At 38.7% G+C, this 14,882-nt stretch overlaps 1 protein-coding gene across 1 annotated transcript in view; it reads right to left on the reverse strand.

The window, feature by feature from the left end:
- PEX13 (peroxisomal biogenesis factor 13) overlaps positions 1–14,882 on the reverse strand; it is a 43,845-nt gene that overhangs the window by 22,769 nt on the left and 6,194 nt on the right. Inside the window, exon 2 of the mRNA XM_037807347.1 lies at positions 445–1,139. Coding sequence (XP_037663275.1) covers positions 445–1,139 — 695 coding nt within the window. The remainder of the gene's footprint in view (positions 1–444; positions 1,140–14,882) is intronic.

A 14,882-nucleotide genomic window follows, 5' to 3' on the forward strand; every position in this document is an offset into this window, starting at 1 on the left:
TAAGAATCAAATGAGGAAAAATATACAAAACAACTACTAGCATAGTGTCTTGCATATAATAAACTCAATAAACCTTGTTTCTCTTTCCAATTGGCATTTTCCTTACCTCTCGACCTCATTACAATTACCTGTATATGGTTTTACCTCCCCTATAAGTTTTTAAAAGGTAGGGATTATGCCCTGTGTATCTTTGTATCCTCCACAGCACCAAATTCAATACCTTGTAAACACCAGTTAGGTAATGTGTACTGTTAAATCAAACTAACAATGAATAAATCAGCAAGCTTGATTTTGCTACATATTCCTCTTCTAGTTTCAAAGTTCTAAACTACAACTGGATAAAAATGTTAAACACAAATTAATATAAAGAATGCTAAATTTACAAATCCATTATTGAGATCTCAAATTGCTATATAGTTTCTAAAGCCTTTCCTTTAGTCTTACCTGCTACTTCATCACTGTGGGTAGACAGCAGTTTCCAGATGAGGTAAGGACCACCAAGGATAACAGCAAAGAACAAGAATATTGGCCAAGATTTTGCTGAGTTGGCTGCTCCGTCCTCAGCACCAAGACAAGCTACAGTTCCTTCACTCTCTGCCCAAAGGTCCTCATTCTCTGAGCCTCTTCTTAAGCCTATCATCCACTGTAACCGTCTGTAAAGATACCTTATAGTCCTCACTAATGCAAAAGCTGAAAAAACCTTTGTGAAGTGTATTTTTAATCGGGAAAAGTGATTTGCTACATCCAATACAGCCCTGAAACTGTTATAGACAGCTGAAAAGGTAGCATCCATCATCATACTGACAGAGGCAAATGCATGTACAATACTTTCAATGGACTGAAATGCACCTCTGCTACTTTCTTCAGCTTGCTGAACAAATCTACTGGGTGGAAGATCATCTACACGGAAGCGGTTATATCCCAACCCATTATATCCATAACTATAAGGGTTATAGCTTCCATAAAATGTATTTCCATAGGCACTATATCCAGAAGAAAATGAATTATAGGCAGGTCTGAAAGTGTTCACATTGCTGCTTCCTGTCTGCTGTGATGGCCTTGGAAGAATCGGTGGAGGCACTCTGGTAAGTGTCGGTTGTCCAGGTCTTGTCAATAAAGTAGGACCCAAATCAGCAGATCTAAAACCAAAAAAGATTAAAAATCAATATCTACATTACAAAAACAATCTCAGATACACAATACATTTAATTCAAAGCAACTATTCAAAACCTCTTATATACCCATGTTATGACAGATTCTGCTGAAGACGTTTTTTAAAGTAGAACAAGGAATAGTCTCTAATCTCCAGGGGGTTAGAATCTCAGTAGTAAGACAAAATGAACAATAAGATAAAATAGTTGACTGAACTATGCTACTTTCTTGTTGTTTACTTAATGCTGGCATTATTCGTATTATCTTCAATCTGTGGTTTCTGTTTAAGACATGCCCATTTTTTCAAGATGAGTTAAAACTAGATACCTATTATCCTCATACCTAAATGACACTGTCTTACTTTTATAGCTTTAGAATATATTTTAATATCCAATAAAGCATGTCCTTCAAGAGTGTTTTGGCTATTTGTCTCTTTACATTTCATAATAATTTGAGAATCAGAGTTTCAAGTTTTACATTCCCTACCCTCCTCCAAAAAATATCAAAAAACACTCTTGAAGGACATGCTTTATTGGATATTAAAATATATTCTAAAGCTATAAAAGTTGTGACTGTTGTGACTGTTTGGGATTACACTGAAGCTATACATAATCTGCGGAGAAATGACATCTTTACAATACTAGTGTTTTAACCAATGAAAATATATATTCTATTTATTTAGGTCTTTTAAATGTTTTCCAATAATGTTTTTTTTACATAACTTTATTGAGCCTTAATATTTTACAGTTTACTCTGAGGAGATGTTTCTTGAGGTTTATTCCTGTATATCAGATATTTTTTGATGCTATTGTAAATGGTGTCTTCCTAAAATTTCATTTTGTTGCTATTATATAGATATGATTTTTTTTTCTTTGGTATATGGTCCTTGTATCCAGTACCCAGTAACCTCTTAAAACTCACATATTAATTCTAATAATTCATCTTTGCATTTTTTTTTTGGTTTTCCTAGAGTCTTAAAAATGTGTAGTCATATGCAAAATAATAAACCTTTGAAATGTGTACAGCTTTGATATTAAACTGTCAGTACAATTTTGAATAGAAATGGTGATAGTGGGTATCAGTGTCTCATTCTTGATCTCAAAGACAGCTCTTAACATGTCACCATTATTATTAATTATTATGTTTGCTGCAGGTTTGTTGTAGATTAAAAAGATCTATTTCTATTTACAGTTTGCTAAGAGTTTTTCTCACGACTTATTTCTCAAATGATTTCTCAGTATCTAGAGATGATTATATGATTTTTCACCTTTATTCCTTTAATATGGTGAATTACATTAATTTTCATATGTTAAAGCCATCCCGCATTTCTGCAATAAAATCAAGTAGGCCACGATATAATGCTGGATTTGGTTTGCCAATATTTTGTTGAAGATTTTTTGCATCTATGTTCATGAGTGAGAATGTCCTGCAGTTTGTTTCTCTTGTAATATCTTTGTCATGTTTGGGTATCAAATATCTTAGAAAGAATTAGGAATGGAAAGAAACTTACTCAACATGTTGAGGTCATTTATGAAAAACCAACAGCTAATATCATACTTAACAGTGAAAGACTGCACCCTTTTCCCCTAAGATCAACAACAAGACAAGGATGTCCACTTTTGTCACTTCCATTCAACATAGTACTAGAAATTCTAGCTAGAGCAATTAGGCAAAAAAAAAAAAAAAAAAAAAAAAGGCAAAATTATCTCTATTGGCAGATGACAAGGTCTTATATCTAGAGAATCCTGAAGAATCCACAAAACTGTTAAGACTAATAAATGAATTCAGCAAAGCTGAAGGATACAAAATCAATACTCAGAAATCAGTTGTATTTCTACACACTAGCAATGAATAATACAAAAAGGAAATTATGAAAAAAATTCCATGTATGGTAGCATCTAATAGAATAAAATACTTAGGAAAAACTTAAACCAATGAGATGCAAGACTAATACACCGAAAGCTACAGAACATTGCTAAAAGAAATTACAGATTCAATGCAATCCCTATCTAAATCCCAATTTTTGCATTAGTGGAAAAACTCATATTAAAGTTCATATGGAATTTTAAGGGACCCAGAATAGTCAAAATAATCTTAAAAAGAAGAACAAAGTTGGAGGACTCACACTTCCTGATTTCAAAACTTCTGCAAAGCTACAGCAATCAAAACAGTGTGGTACTGGCATAAGGACAGACATATAGACCAACAGAATAGAACTGAGCCCAGAAATAAACCTTCACAACTATGGTCAATTGTTTTTCAACAGGGTCAAGACCACTTCAGCAGGGGAAAGAACAGTCTCTTCAACAAATGATGCTGGGAAAACTGGATAACCACATGCTAAAGAATGAAGATGGATCCCCACCTTACACCATTTATAAAAATTAACTCAAAATGGATCAAAGACTTAAATTTAAGAGTTAAAACTTTAAAATTCTTTAGCAGAAAATCTAGTGGCAAATCTTTATTACCTTGGATTTGGCAATGGTTTTTTTAAATATGACAACAAAGTCACAAGAAACAAAAGGAAAAATAGATAAGGTGGACTTCATTAAATTTAAAAGCTTTTGTGTTTCAAAGGACACTACCAACAGAATGAAAAGACAATCCACAGAACGGAAAGAATATTTGCAAATTTTACATCTGATATGGGTTTATTACCCAATTCAACAACAAAAAGACAAACAATTCAATTAAAAAATGGACAAAGAAAATTCATGGAACAGAAAGTAAAGAAAAATGAAAAATGTTAAGGGGGAGCTGATGTGATTGGCCAACTTGGTTCTGGGTCTGGAAGCAGGCAGTGATAGCCAGTACTCACTCTATTAGGAAGTAAGAACTAAAAGTGCACCACTCAAGTGGTACAAGTTTATTGCTTGACATGGGAACTGGTACGGACCTCCATGACTCCTAAAAAGAGACTATAACATTTGCTAACTAGGAAGACAGTTACAAACTTAAGACAGGGAGAGGACTCTGATATAGCCTAGAAAAGAAGTGAAACAAGATAACTACTGACCAGGTGGCTGGATCTGCAATATCCTTAATCTAATCTCACCAGTCATTCCAAACCCACATTTTTATAACTGATTCTTAAATGAGGGGTGGGTTACTGAGGGGCCAGGTAAAGGTTATAGGAAATGTGCCGGAAAGAAAAGGGATTGGAGAGCAAGGGAAAACAGAGAAACACAGAAATAAAAAATTTGCACTCAAAATGAACACACCATCAAGAACATTAAACACATAAAGAAACAGAAATACTAAGAAACCAAGACAATGAAAATCAAGAATAAGAATGACACTTTATTCCAGGGGAAACTAATTTTATGTAACAGCTCAACAAAGATTCTAAAAGTATTTAAAATGTTCAAAGATCTAAATGAAGCAATAATGTTCACAGCAGCATTATTCACAATTGCCAGGAGATTGAAAAAATCCAAATGTCCTTCAACAGATGAGTGGATAAACAAAATGTAGTATATATACACCATGGAATACTACACGGCAGTAAGAAGGAATAATGTTGTGAAACATGACAACATGGATGAACCTTGAAGACATAATGCTGAGTGAAATAAGCCAGACTCAAAACGAGAGATATTGTATGTTACCACTAATGTGAACTCAGTGAAAAATGTAAAATAAACGTTTTACACTGTAGAATGTAGGGGTCCTAGAGATAGACAGCAACTAGTGAAGGGGGAACGGTAATCTAAGAACAGATAAGCTATTGAGGGTAATCTTAATGCTATGGGAGTACTCAGGAATGATTATGTTTTATAAATTTTCTTGGGTACAATAGGAACATGTTGGAAGCAATGTAGTTATTTTAGCTTATTTGTTTTTCTTATTCCTTTGTTTTGTCTGAAATGTTTTTTTTTAATTTTTTGATAAATAAACTTAAAAAAATAAATGAAGCATTAACATCTTGAAATGGAAATGAAAACATGTAAATATTGTTAAAATTCCACTGAAATCTTGGAGATGAAGCCCACAACCAGAGGAATTCTCTTGCAATGATGAGGCAAGAAGAAAAACATTACAGTACACTAAGGAGCAGAGTGGAATGATAGATCTTGGAATCCCTTTTCATGTTAATGGAAGTCTAGGTAATCAGACTAATCCTCCTACTTGAAAACAGCTAGAAAATCTAGAAAAAAAACACATCTGTTTAAAAGCATCAGAGAACAAGGCACTGAAGAACTATGGAGTCAAGATCTAGGAGAAAGAGAAAAGTCCGAGTGCCTGGTATTTTAAGATGCTTCTCAAGGAGCAATGGCCAATTCTGGAAGAGATGGCTGACAAGGTAAGAAGCTAAGCAGGGTTTTTAATAGACATCCTGAGCTAAAAAGACAAAAACTAGAGTTTGGGATGCCCTAGGAGGACCGTTAACCCCCTATATATCAGAGACTGAGCTTTTAAAGGACAATATTCAAGGAGTAAGGCTGTAAAGGTTTAAGAGGAAATAGACCAGCCCTGGCAGGAACTAAAGCCTCAGCTTCAAATCATCTCAATCCTTAATTGGATTAAAGTAATCCTGGATTGCTGGTGACTCTAGCTACCTGTCAGTAGTAAAAATCTCTGGAAGAAGATACCACCTAGGCCTCAAATCACCTCAAATTGTCCATATACAATGTCCATCTCTGGAGGGCAGTGTGGTGGCCCCTCTAGGAGGCAGTGTGGTGGTTCCACAGGAAGCTGGGTGGAGAGATGCCAAAGGATCCTGCAATCCCATTATGTGGCACATATTTGGAAGAACTGAAAGCAGGAACACAATTAGACATTTGGATACTGATGTTTATGGTGGCATTATTCATGATTTGCAATGGACGGAGGTGGCCTAAGGGTACATCGATGGATGAATGGAGGGGCAAAATGTGGTGTATTCATACAATGGAATATTGAGTGGCCACAAGAAGGACTGAAGTTGTGAGGCATGCAACTAGGTAAATGAATTTTGAGGACACAATGTAGAATGAAATAAGCCAAAAAGGAAGGGACAAATATTGTAAGGCCTCACTAATATAAACTAACTATAATGAACAAACACTGAGAATTGAATTTGAGAACACAGATTCTCTGGGGATAGAATGGAGGCAGAGATTGGGCAATTGATGATTAAGGAGTACAGAATGTTCAATAAGACTTATTGTAAAGGTTCCTAGATTGTAAACTCTTAAAGCAGTCACATCTACTCCTGAGTTTTAATTATTATTTCTAAATTTGGAAATGCCGAGCTCTTTGTTTAGAACCTGCCAGTTCCCTGGAAATTTGAGTATCTGTGTGACACCTGAGACTCAGAATTAGAGTTCTGCAGCTCTGAAAGCCAGCATTATCCATACAGCAACTGTTAAAGAAGCTGAAAAAGAGATCAGACTATAATTAGAGGTATGAATGAAATGGACTTAGTTAGGACTAAAGTAAAGGATGATACTGACTGTATTTTTTTTTTTTTTTTTTTTTTGGCTTTTATAAAGGGGGTTTATTTGGGTACACAGTTACAGTCTTAAGGCCATAAAGTGTCCAAGGTAACACATCAGCAATCGGGTACCTTCACTGGAGGATGGCCAGTGGGGTCCAGAAAACCTCTGTCAGCTGGGAAGGCTCATGATTGGTGTCTGCTCTGTAGTTCTGTTTTCAAAATGGCTTTCTCCCAGGACATTCTTCTCTAGGCTGCAGTTCCTCAAAAAATATCACTCTTAGTTGCCCTTGGGGCATCTGTCCTCCCTTAGATTCTCCGGAGCAAAAGTCTGCTTTCAAAGGCCATCTCCAAAATGTCTCTGTAAGCTGTAGCTTCTCTCTCAGCTCCTGTATGTTCTTCAAAGTGTCCCTCTTGGCTGTAGCGAGCTCGCTCCTTCTGTCTGAGCTTATACAGTGCTCCAGTAAACTAATCAAGGCCCATGCTGAATGGGCGGGGCCACACCTCCATGGAAATTATCCAATCGGTTATCACCTACAGTTGGGTGGGTCACATTTCCATGGAAACACTCAATCAAAGAATTTCAATCTAATCAACATTTACACATCTGCCCACACAAGACTGCACCAAAGATAATGGCGTTTTGGGGGGACATAATACATTCAAACTGGCATATACCCCCAGGGTCCTGAACTTCTCTGCTTCCACATCTTTGCCCTCTCTACTTCCACTTCAAGAGGCAAGAGAAGGAGGGCTTTCACTTTTCACTTGATATACCTCTGTACTGATTTGATATTTAATAATCAACAAGAATTACTTTGAATTAAAGAACAACTACTTTCAAGGACTACTTTAAAACCACCTCTTCTACCTGCCTTCCTTGACCATCCCAGTCCAAAGGATTTTTTCCCTTTTTCTTAGTATGGAAACTCCTCTCTGGACTATTTTATTTTATTTTATTTTAACTAAATTCAGTTTCACTGAGATATATTCACATACCATACAGTCATCCATGGTGTACAATCAACTGTTCACAGTACCATCATATATATAGTTATGCATTCATCACCACAATCTATTTCTGAACATTTTCCTTACATCAGAAAGAATCAGAATAAGAATAAAAAATAAAAGTAAAAAAGAACACCCAAATCATCTCCCCCATCCCACTCTATTTTTCATTTATTTTTTTGTCCCCATTTTTCTACTCATCCATCCAAACACTGGATAAAGGGAGTGCAATCCACAAGGTTTTCACAATCACACTTTCGCCCCTTGTAATCTACATTGTTATACAGTCATCTACAGGAGTTCTGGACCATTTTATTACCTCTTAACACAGACTTCCTATAGTAGGGGCTTGTGCAATTACTTCTTCCTAATTCAATTTTTAAATCCTTTAGGGCTAAGATTCGGTCTAATTCATCCTAATCTCTCACAGCCCCTTAGCCATGGCTCATGACAGGTTCTCAGATGAAGAGGTTGAGGAATTATGAATTAAGGATGCCAATCTCATCCTCAGCAAGTAAAAGTTGTCTTTAAATTGGAATGCCATTTTGGTAACAGATGACGGTGATGGTAGCACAATATTGTGAACGTAATTAACGGCACTGAAATATATATATCTGAATGTGGTTAAAAGGGGAAATTGTAGGTTGTATATATGGTACTGAAACAAAAATTTTTTAAAAATTCTCTGAAACTGCACAACACAAACACTGAACCCTAAGTTAAGCCATGGACTATATACTTAATAGTACAATTATAGAAATGAGCTTTCATCAGTTTTAGCAAATGTACCAAACCATCGTAAGGTGTTAATAATAAGATGATATACGGGGATCCTGTATTTTATGCATGATTCTTCTACAAATCCACAATTTCTCTAATAGAAAAAAAATTAGAATGTAAGTAGGCTCTTCCCATCCTAGAAGATTTTCCAGTGGTCAATTCCTAAAATTTTCTTTTTATTCCATGACCTTTTGTATCTTTGCACATCACTGTAAATGTGGAACTTTGTTAAATGTTAAGGTTCTTTTTGTTTGGTGCTAGCCTACATTCTCCTCAAATAGAAACCTCAATGAAGATTGAGATCCATCGATAACTTTAAAAATTACAACAAAGTAACTCACATTCCCTGACAGACCCACCCACCCAAAGAAAAAAAAATGTCAGTTAAAACCCTTCCACATGACTAACCACCAAGTCTCATCCCAGAAATCTAAGTGCCGATATCTTAGCAATGCAGAACGAGCCTTCTCCAAAGCTCCATGTGAAAAGCTCTCATTAGACCCCAAGTTATATTTAGGAGAAAAATGAAACTAAAGCTATATTTAGCTGAAATGGTTTAGAAGAATTTTACCAAAAGCAAACCCTGATCTTACAAAAGAAAAGTTTTCCTTAGCTTTTACATACAATTCCTAAAAACAGACAATGTCTCTGTACGTAAACAGATTTGTGCTTTGCATCAGGGAAAAAACAGGAGAGACTGTGGGAAGCAGTGAGGCACAAACGACTTAAAACAGAACATGTGGGAGAAGTTCTGCGACTCCTCAGAAAATTACAAATAGAATGACCACATCACCCGGCAATTCCACTTCTAGGTATATGCCCAGAAGAAGCGAAAGCAAGGACATCAACAGACATTTGCACACGGATGTTCATAGCATCATTATTCACAATTGCCAAAAGATGGAAGCAATCCAAGTGTTCATGGATTAACAAAATGTGGTGCACACATACGATGGAATAATATTCGGTCATAAAAAGAAAGTGCCGATACATGGCACAACATGGATGAAACTTGAAGACATTATGATGGGTGAAATGGGCCAGAAACAAAAGGACAAATATTGTATGATCTCACTTATACGAAATGCCAAGGGTAAGCAAATTCATAGTCAGAAAGTAGATTACAGGTTACCAGGGGAGGGGTGGGAAGTGAAGAAAGGGAGCGTTATTGCTTACTGGGGACAGGTTCTATTGGGGGCGATCAAAAAAATTTTTGTTAATGGATGATGGTAGAACAATATTGTGAAAATACTTAATATTACTGAGTTGTATATTTAAATAAGTGGGAAATTAAAAATAGGAAATTTTGTGTTGTAAATATGGTATCATTATTTTTTAAATGAAGGTATGTTATGGAAAAACTGTTTGTGATACATTGTTGTCCTAGGGAAAAAGTTATAAAAGAGTATGTAACAAATGATGCTACTTTTGTAAAATATATAAACATTTAACCATGCACAGAAAAGAGAAAGACAGATACTCACAAAATATTAACACAGGTACACTTAAACTTTATGCACTTGACTACAGGTAAGCTATCTCAATTTTTAAGTTTTTAAAAAAACACAAAAATGCACACGTGGTTGAAAAGCAGCAGGTTTTGTTGAGATGGTCTGAGAAAACGTGAACCAACTTGGAACCTGAACTGCACAGCAGCTCTTAAATTCCTGAACTGCACACGAAATTCAGAGATTCCCTCACCAACTCTACCTGGAAGTGTTCTTTTCCAAAATGTCATTAGCCCTCCCACTGTGGTTGAGTTAGTTACCCTCCTCTCCAGCACTTTGTAGCTAGTGGAACAGCGTTCAAGCTTTTTTTTTTTTTTGGCTTTTATTCGTCTTAAATTATTTTTACACTCACTTTCTTCTCATATTTTCCTAACAAAATTCTAGTCAACTGGCACACGAGGTAGCTCGTGAATGAATGCATAATTTTTTGAAAGGACCATATGAAATAGGGCATGATGGTTTGTAGCAATAAATCCTCTCTTCACAGGGCTACCGGGGGTTCCTGCGGGCTCCAGACAGGAATCAGTCACAGCTCAGAGGCTCAGCGCACACACGAGGTGAAGGGGACAGAGCTTCTGCACAAGCTTCTCTAAAGAGCCTCAAGGAAAGGCGTCTCTTCCCAGCATCCCGGCCGACGGTGCGCGCTCCTCCGGGCGACAGGGGTCCGTTGGGGAGGTACGGGCTGCTCAGGTCCGGGATCATCAGGAAGGGGTACCCGGGGTAGGGGGGGCCCTTAAAGAACGCGCCGTCCTGGGGCCTTCTCACTTCGGTGAAGTAGTCCCGCGGCCGCTGGAAAGCGTCCCGGGCGGGCTGCGGGCGCCGCTCGGCCTCCGAGTCCGAGCTGCTGCTCTGGTTCTCCGACTCGTTGACCAGGGACGACTTGACCTCGTCCAGGTCCCGCTGCGCCGAGGCGCTGTCGCTGCTCGGCTCCTGCTCCTCGCCCCCCTCGTCTTGGAAGGGGATCAGCTCGTCGTTCGCCCCGAGGTCGTCCCCTCCTCCGGCCGCCCCGGCCTCCGAGCCGCCGCCGCCGCCACCACCTCCGCCGCCGCCGAGCTGGGGCATGGTGGGGCCGCCGCGCGGGCTGGGGCCGCCGCTCTCCGAGCCCCCCCTGCCGCCCGCACCCGCGCCCCTGACTGTATTTTAAAACTCCAACTTCTGTGTGAGACCAAAGTAAGAGAGGTTTATTTGGTACAAAATTTATATTTTCTGTAGCACACTAATTTAACCTGTCTGGTCAGTTTACTTAAACAACGTAAGTACATGGAACCTAGAATAGGGAATGAGATCTTGTTATTCTGTACAGGCTAATGTAATACCCCAGTACATCCTAGAATATTTTGGGCAGGAAATAAAAAAGTATTTGCAAAGTCCCCTTGAGGGACTGTGGAAAAATGTGGAACTATTAAAATTCCCCATCTGGGGAATTCCTGCATTCTCTTAAGCAATAGGGGCTCCCAATTTAAAAAGCCAAGCCCTCAATTTAGAAGCTTGCCCTTATGAAACTGATCTCTCGAATGGTGAAGCTGATCCTACCTATAACTATGCCTAAGAGTAACCCCCCCGAGAAAGCCTCTTTTGTTACTCAGATGTGGCCTGTATCTCTAAGCCAACTTGGCAAATTAACTCACTACCCTCCCCGCTACATGGGACACGACTCCCAGGGATGAGCCTGGCCATGGCATTGTGGGATTGAGAATGCCTTCGTGACCAAAGGGGGAAACGAAATGAAACAAAATAAAGTCTCAGTGGCTAAGAGATTTCAAGTAAGTAGAAAGGTCATTCTGGAGGTTATTCGCATGCATTATATAGATATTCCTTTAATTTTCTCGTGTATTAGAATAGCTGGTAGGAAACACCTGAAACTGTTGAACTGTAATGGAGTAGCCTTGATTCTTAATGATGACTGTATAACTATATAGCTTTTATCATGTGACCGCGTAATTATGAAAACCTTGTGATTGACACTCCCTGGATCCAGTGTATGGGCAGACAGGTAATAAAACAAGCACACAAGAGAGATCTAAGATGGCGGCATAAAGAGGAGTGGAAGCTAAGTAGTTCCCCTGGAACAAATAAAAAAAAAAACCAGAAACAACTAGTATATAATCCAGAATAACTGCAGGAGGACAGGCGTGAACATTCAATCATCATACACCAACCTGATTTAGGAGGAATGCCCGAGATCACAGCACAAAATCTGTAAGTAAGAACTGTGGATCCAAATCAGGAGACCCCTCCCCCATAGCCCAAGTTACAAAGCCTCATGGTGCCAGAGAGAAGCTTTCTCCCAGAGAGTGAATGTGGCTCAGCTGAGCTCCAACTGGGGTTTTAATTAGCGAGTGTGAACTGCTCACTACGAGGTGCGAATCCCCAGCAGGTAGATGGAGGCTTTGGGTGACGACTAACCTTGGAAAGCCAGAGGGTCTCCTCGGACTAGTTCTGTTCCTTTTTCAACTCAGTGGAGAAAGCCTCGGCCATTTTGAGTTCCCAGTTCTGTGACCCAAACAAGGGTGTAGCACAGGCAGAGAGAGACCACTGAAATGCTAATGACCTCCCCCTAAGGCATCCATCTTCTCTAAAGAGGAAAGGGGTGGGGCCCAGCTTTACTGCCTGCCTTTCATTCAGAACTTACACCAGTCAAGAATTATAGGCTAATCTTTGCATCAGGCAGACAGCATCCCTGCAAGGCCTCGTGGCCCGGGGCTTAGCTTGAGGGATGACGTGCACAGCCTTCCCTCAGCAGAGGTCCTGAAAGATCACAGCTGAGAAGGGGGGCCCGCTTGGAAAACCCAGGGACGCTATGTCAATGCCAGTGGCATGTGGGTCAGTGACAGAAAATCTGGGGCAAAACTGAAATGAAGGCTTAGACTCTTGCAGTGGCCTTGAATCTCCGGGAACCTGGGGGATTTGAATATTAAAGCTTCCCTTCCTCTCTGGCCACCCATACACATGCCCCACATTCAGGGCAGACGGCTCCAGCAACACACCCAAACTGAGTTCTCCAACTGAACCCCACAAGAACCATTTCCCCACACACCACAGAGACAGAGTTGGGGAGAACTGAATGGAGGCATACAGGTGACTTGCAGACGCCATCTGCTGGTTAGAGAAAGTGTACACCAACAAACTGTGTTTCTGAAAAATTAGATTGGTATCTTTTTTTTTTTATACAACTTGAAAGAACCATATCAAGCAAAGCAAATGCCAAGAGGCCAAAAACAACAGAAAATCTTAATGCATATGATGAAACCAGATGATACAGAGAATCCAACTCCAAACTCCCAAATCAAAATACCGGAAGAAACACAGTACTTAGCAAAATTAATCAAAGAACTACAATCAAGGAACGAAAACATGGCAAAGGATTTAAAGGACATCATGAAGACCATGGCCCAGGATACAAGCGACATAAAGACGACCCTAGAAGAGCATAAAGAAGACACTGCAAGAGTAAATAAAAAAATAGAAGATCTTATGGAAATAAAAGAAACTGCTGGCCAATTTAAAAAGACTCTGGATATTCACAATACAAGATTAGAGGAAGTTGAACGTCTCAGTGTCCTAGAAGTCCACAGAACAGAAAATGAAAGAACAAAAGAAAGAATGGAGAAAAAAATTGAAACAATCTAAATGGATCTCAGGGATATGACAGATAAAATAAAACGTCCAAACTTAAGACTCACTGGTGTCCCAGAAGGGGAAGAAAAGGGTAAAGGTCTAGAAAGAGTATTCAAAGAAATTGTTGGGGAAAACTTCCCCAACATTCTACACAATATAAATACACAAAGCACAAATGCCCAGGGAACTCCAAATAGAATAAATCCAAATAAACCCACTCCGAGACATATTCTGATCAGACTCTCAAATACTGAAGAGAAGGAGCAAGTTCTGAAAGCAGCAAGAGAAAAGCAATTCACCACATACAAAGGAAACAACATAAGACTAAGTTGTGACTACTCAGCGGCCACCATGAAGGCAAAAAGGCAGTGGCATGACATATTTAAAATTCTGAGAGAGAAAAACTTCCAACCAAGAATACTTTATCCAGCAAAACTCTCCTTCAAATTCGAGGGAGAGCTTAAATTTTTCACAGACAAACAAATGCTGAGAGACTTTGCCAATAAAAGACCTGCCCTACTTCAGATTCTAAAGGGAGCCCTACCAACAGAGAAACAAAGAAAGGAGAAAGAGATACAGAGAATTTTAGCAGACATATATAGTACCTTACATCCCAAAGCACCAGGACACTCATTTTTCTCTAGTGATTACGGATCTTTCTCCAGAAGGGACCATAAGCTGGGACATAAAACAAGCCTCAAGAAATTAAAAAAAAAAAAAAAAAAAAAAAAAAAAATTGAATATACTCAAAGCACATTCTCCAACCACAATGGGATACAAATAGAAGTCAATAATTTTTGAACTGTAACTCCACTATTTACTTCCTACATGATACAAATTACATGAACTCTAATGACAAATCAGTGGTTTTGAACTCAGTGTAAAATATGTAATTTTAGACAACTATATAAAGGTGGGGGAATGGAGGAGTATAGGAACATAGTTTATGTGTCCTATTGAAGTGAAGGTGGCATCAAAAAAACACAAGATTGATACGGATTTAAGAGGTTAATTTTAAGCCCCACAGTAAACACAAAGAAATTATCAGAGAATATAACCATAGAGATGAAATGTAGAGTCTGGGTTAAGAGAAATGGGGGAAGGGGCAATGGGGAGTAAGAAATGAGTGTGGAGTTGCTGTTTGAGGTGAAGGGAAATTTCTAGTAATGGATGGTGGGAAAGAGCATTACAACATTCTAAATGTGATTAATTCCACTAATGAAAGGCCAGAGAGGGGGTGGAATGGGAAGATTCAGGCGGTATATATGTTTCCACAACTGAAAAAAAAAAAAAGTCTAAATAGATGACAACTGAATGCCAAGGATGAACTTGGATGGGATTGGAGGATAGAGGACAGGTGGCTCAAAGGGACACAGTTGAGACATAAGGTAAAG

Source organism: Choloepus didactylus, chromosome 17 (assembly GCF_015220235.1).
Source record: "Choloepus didactylus isolate mChoDid1 chromosome 17, mChoDid1.pri, whole genome shotgun sequence".
Lineage (NCBI taxonomy): Eukaryota > Metazoa > Chordata > Mammalia > Pilosa > Megalonychidae > Choloepus > Choloepus didactylus.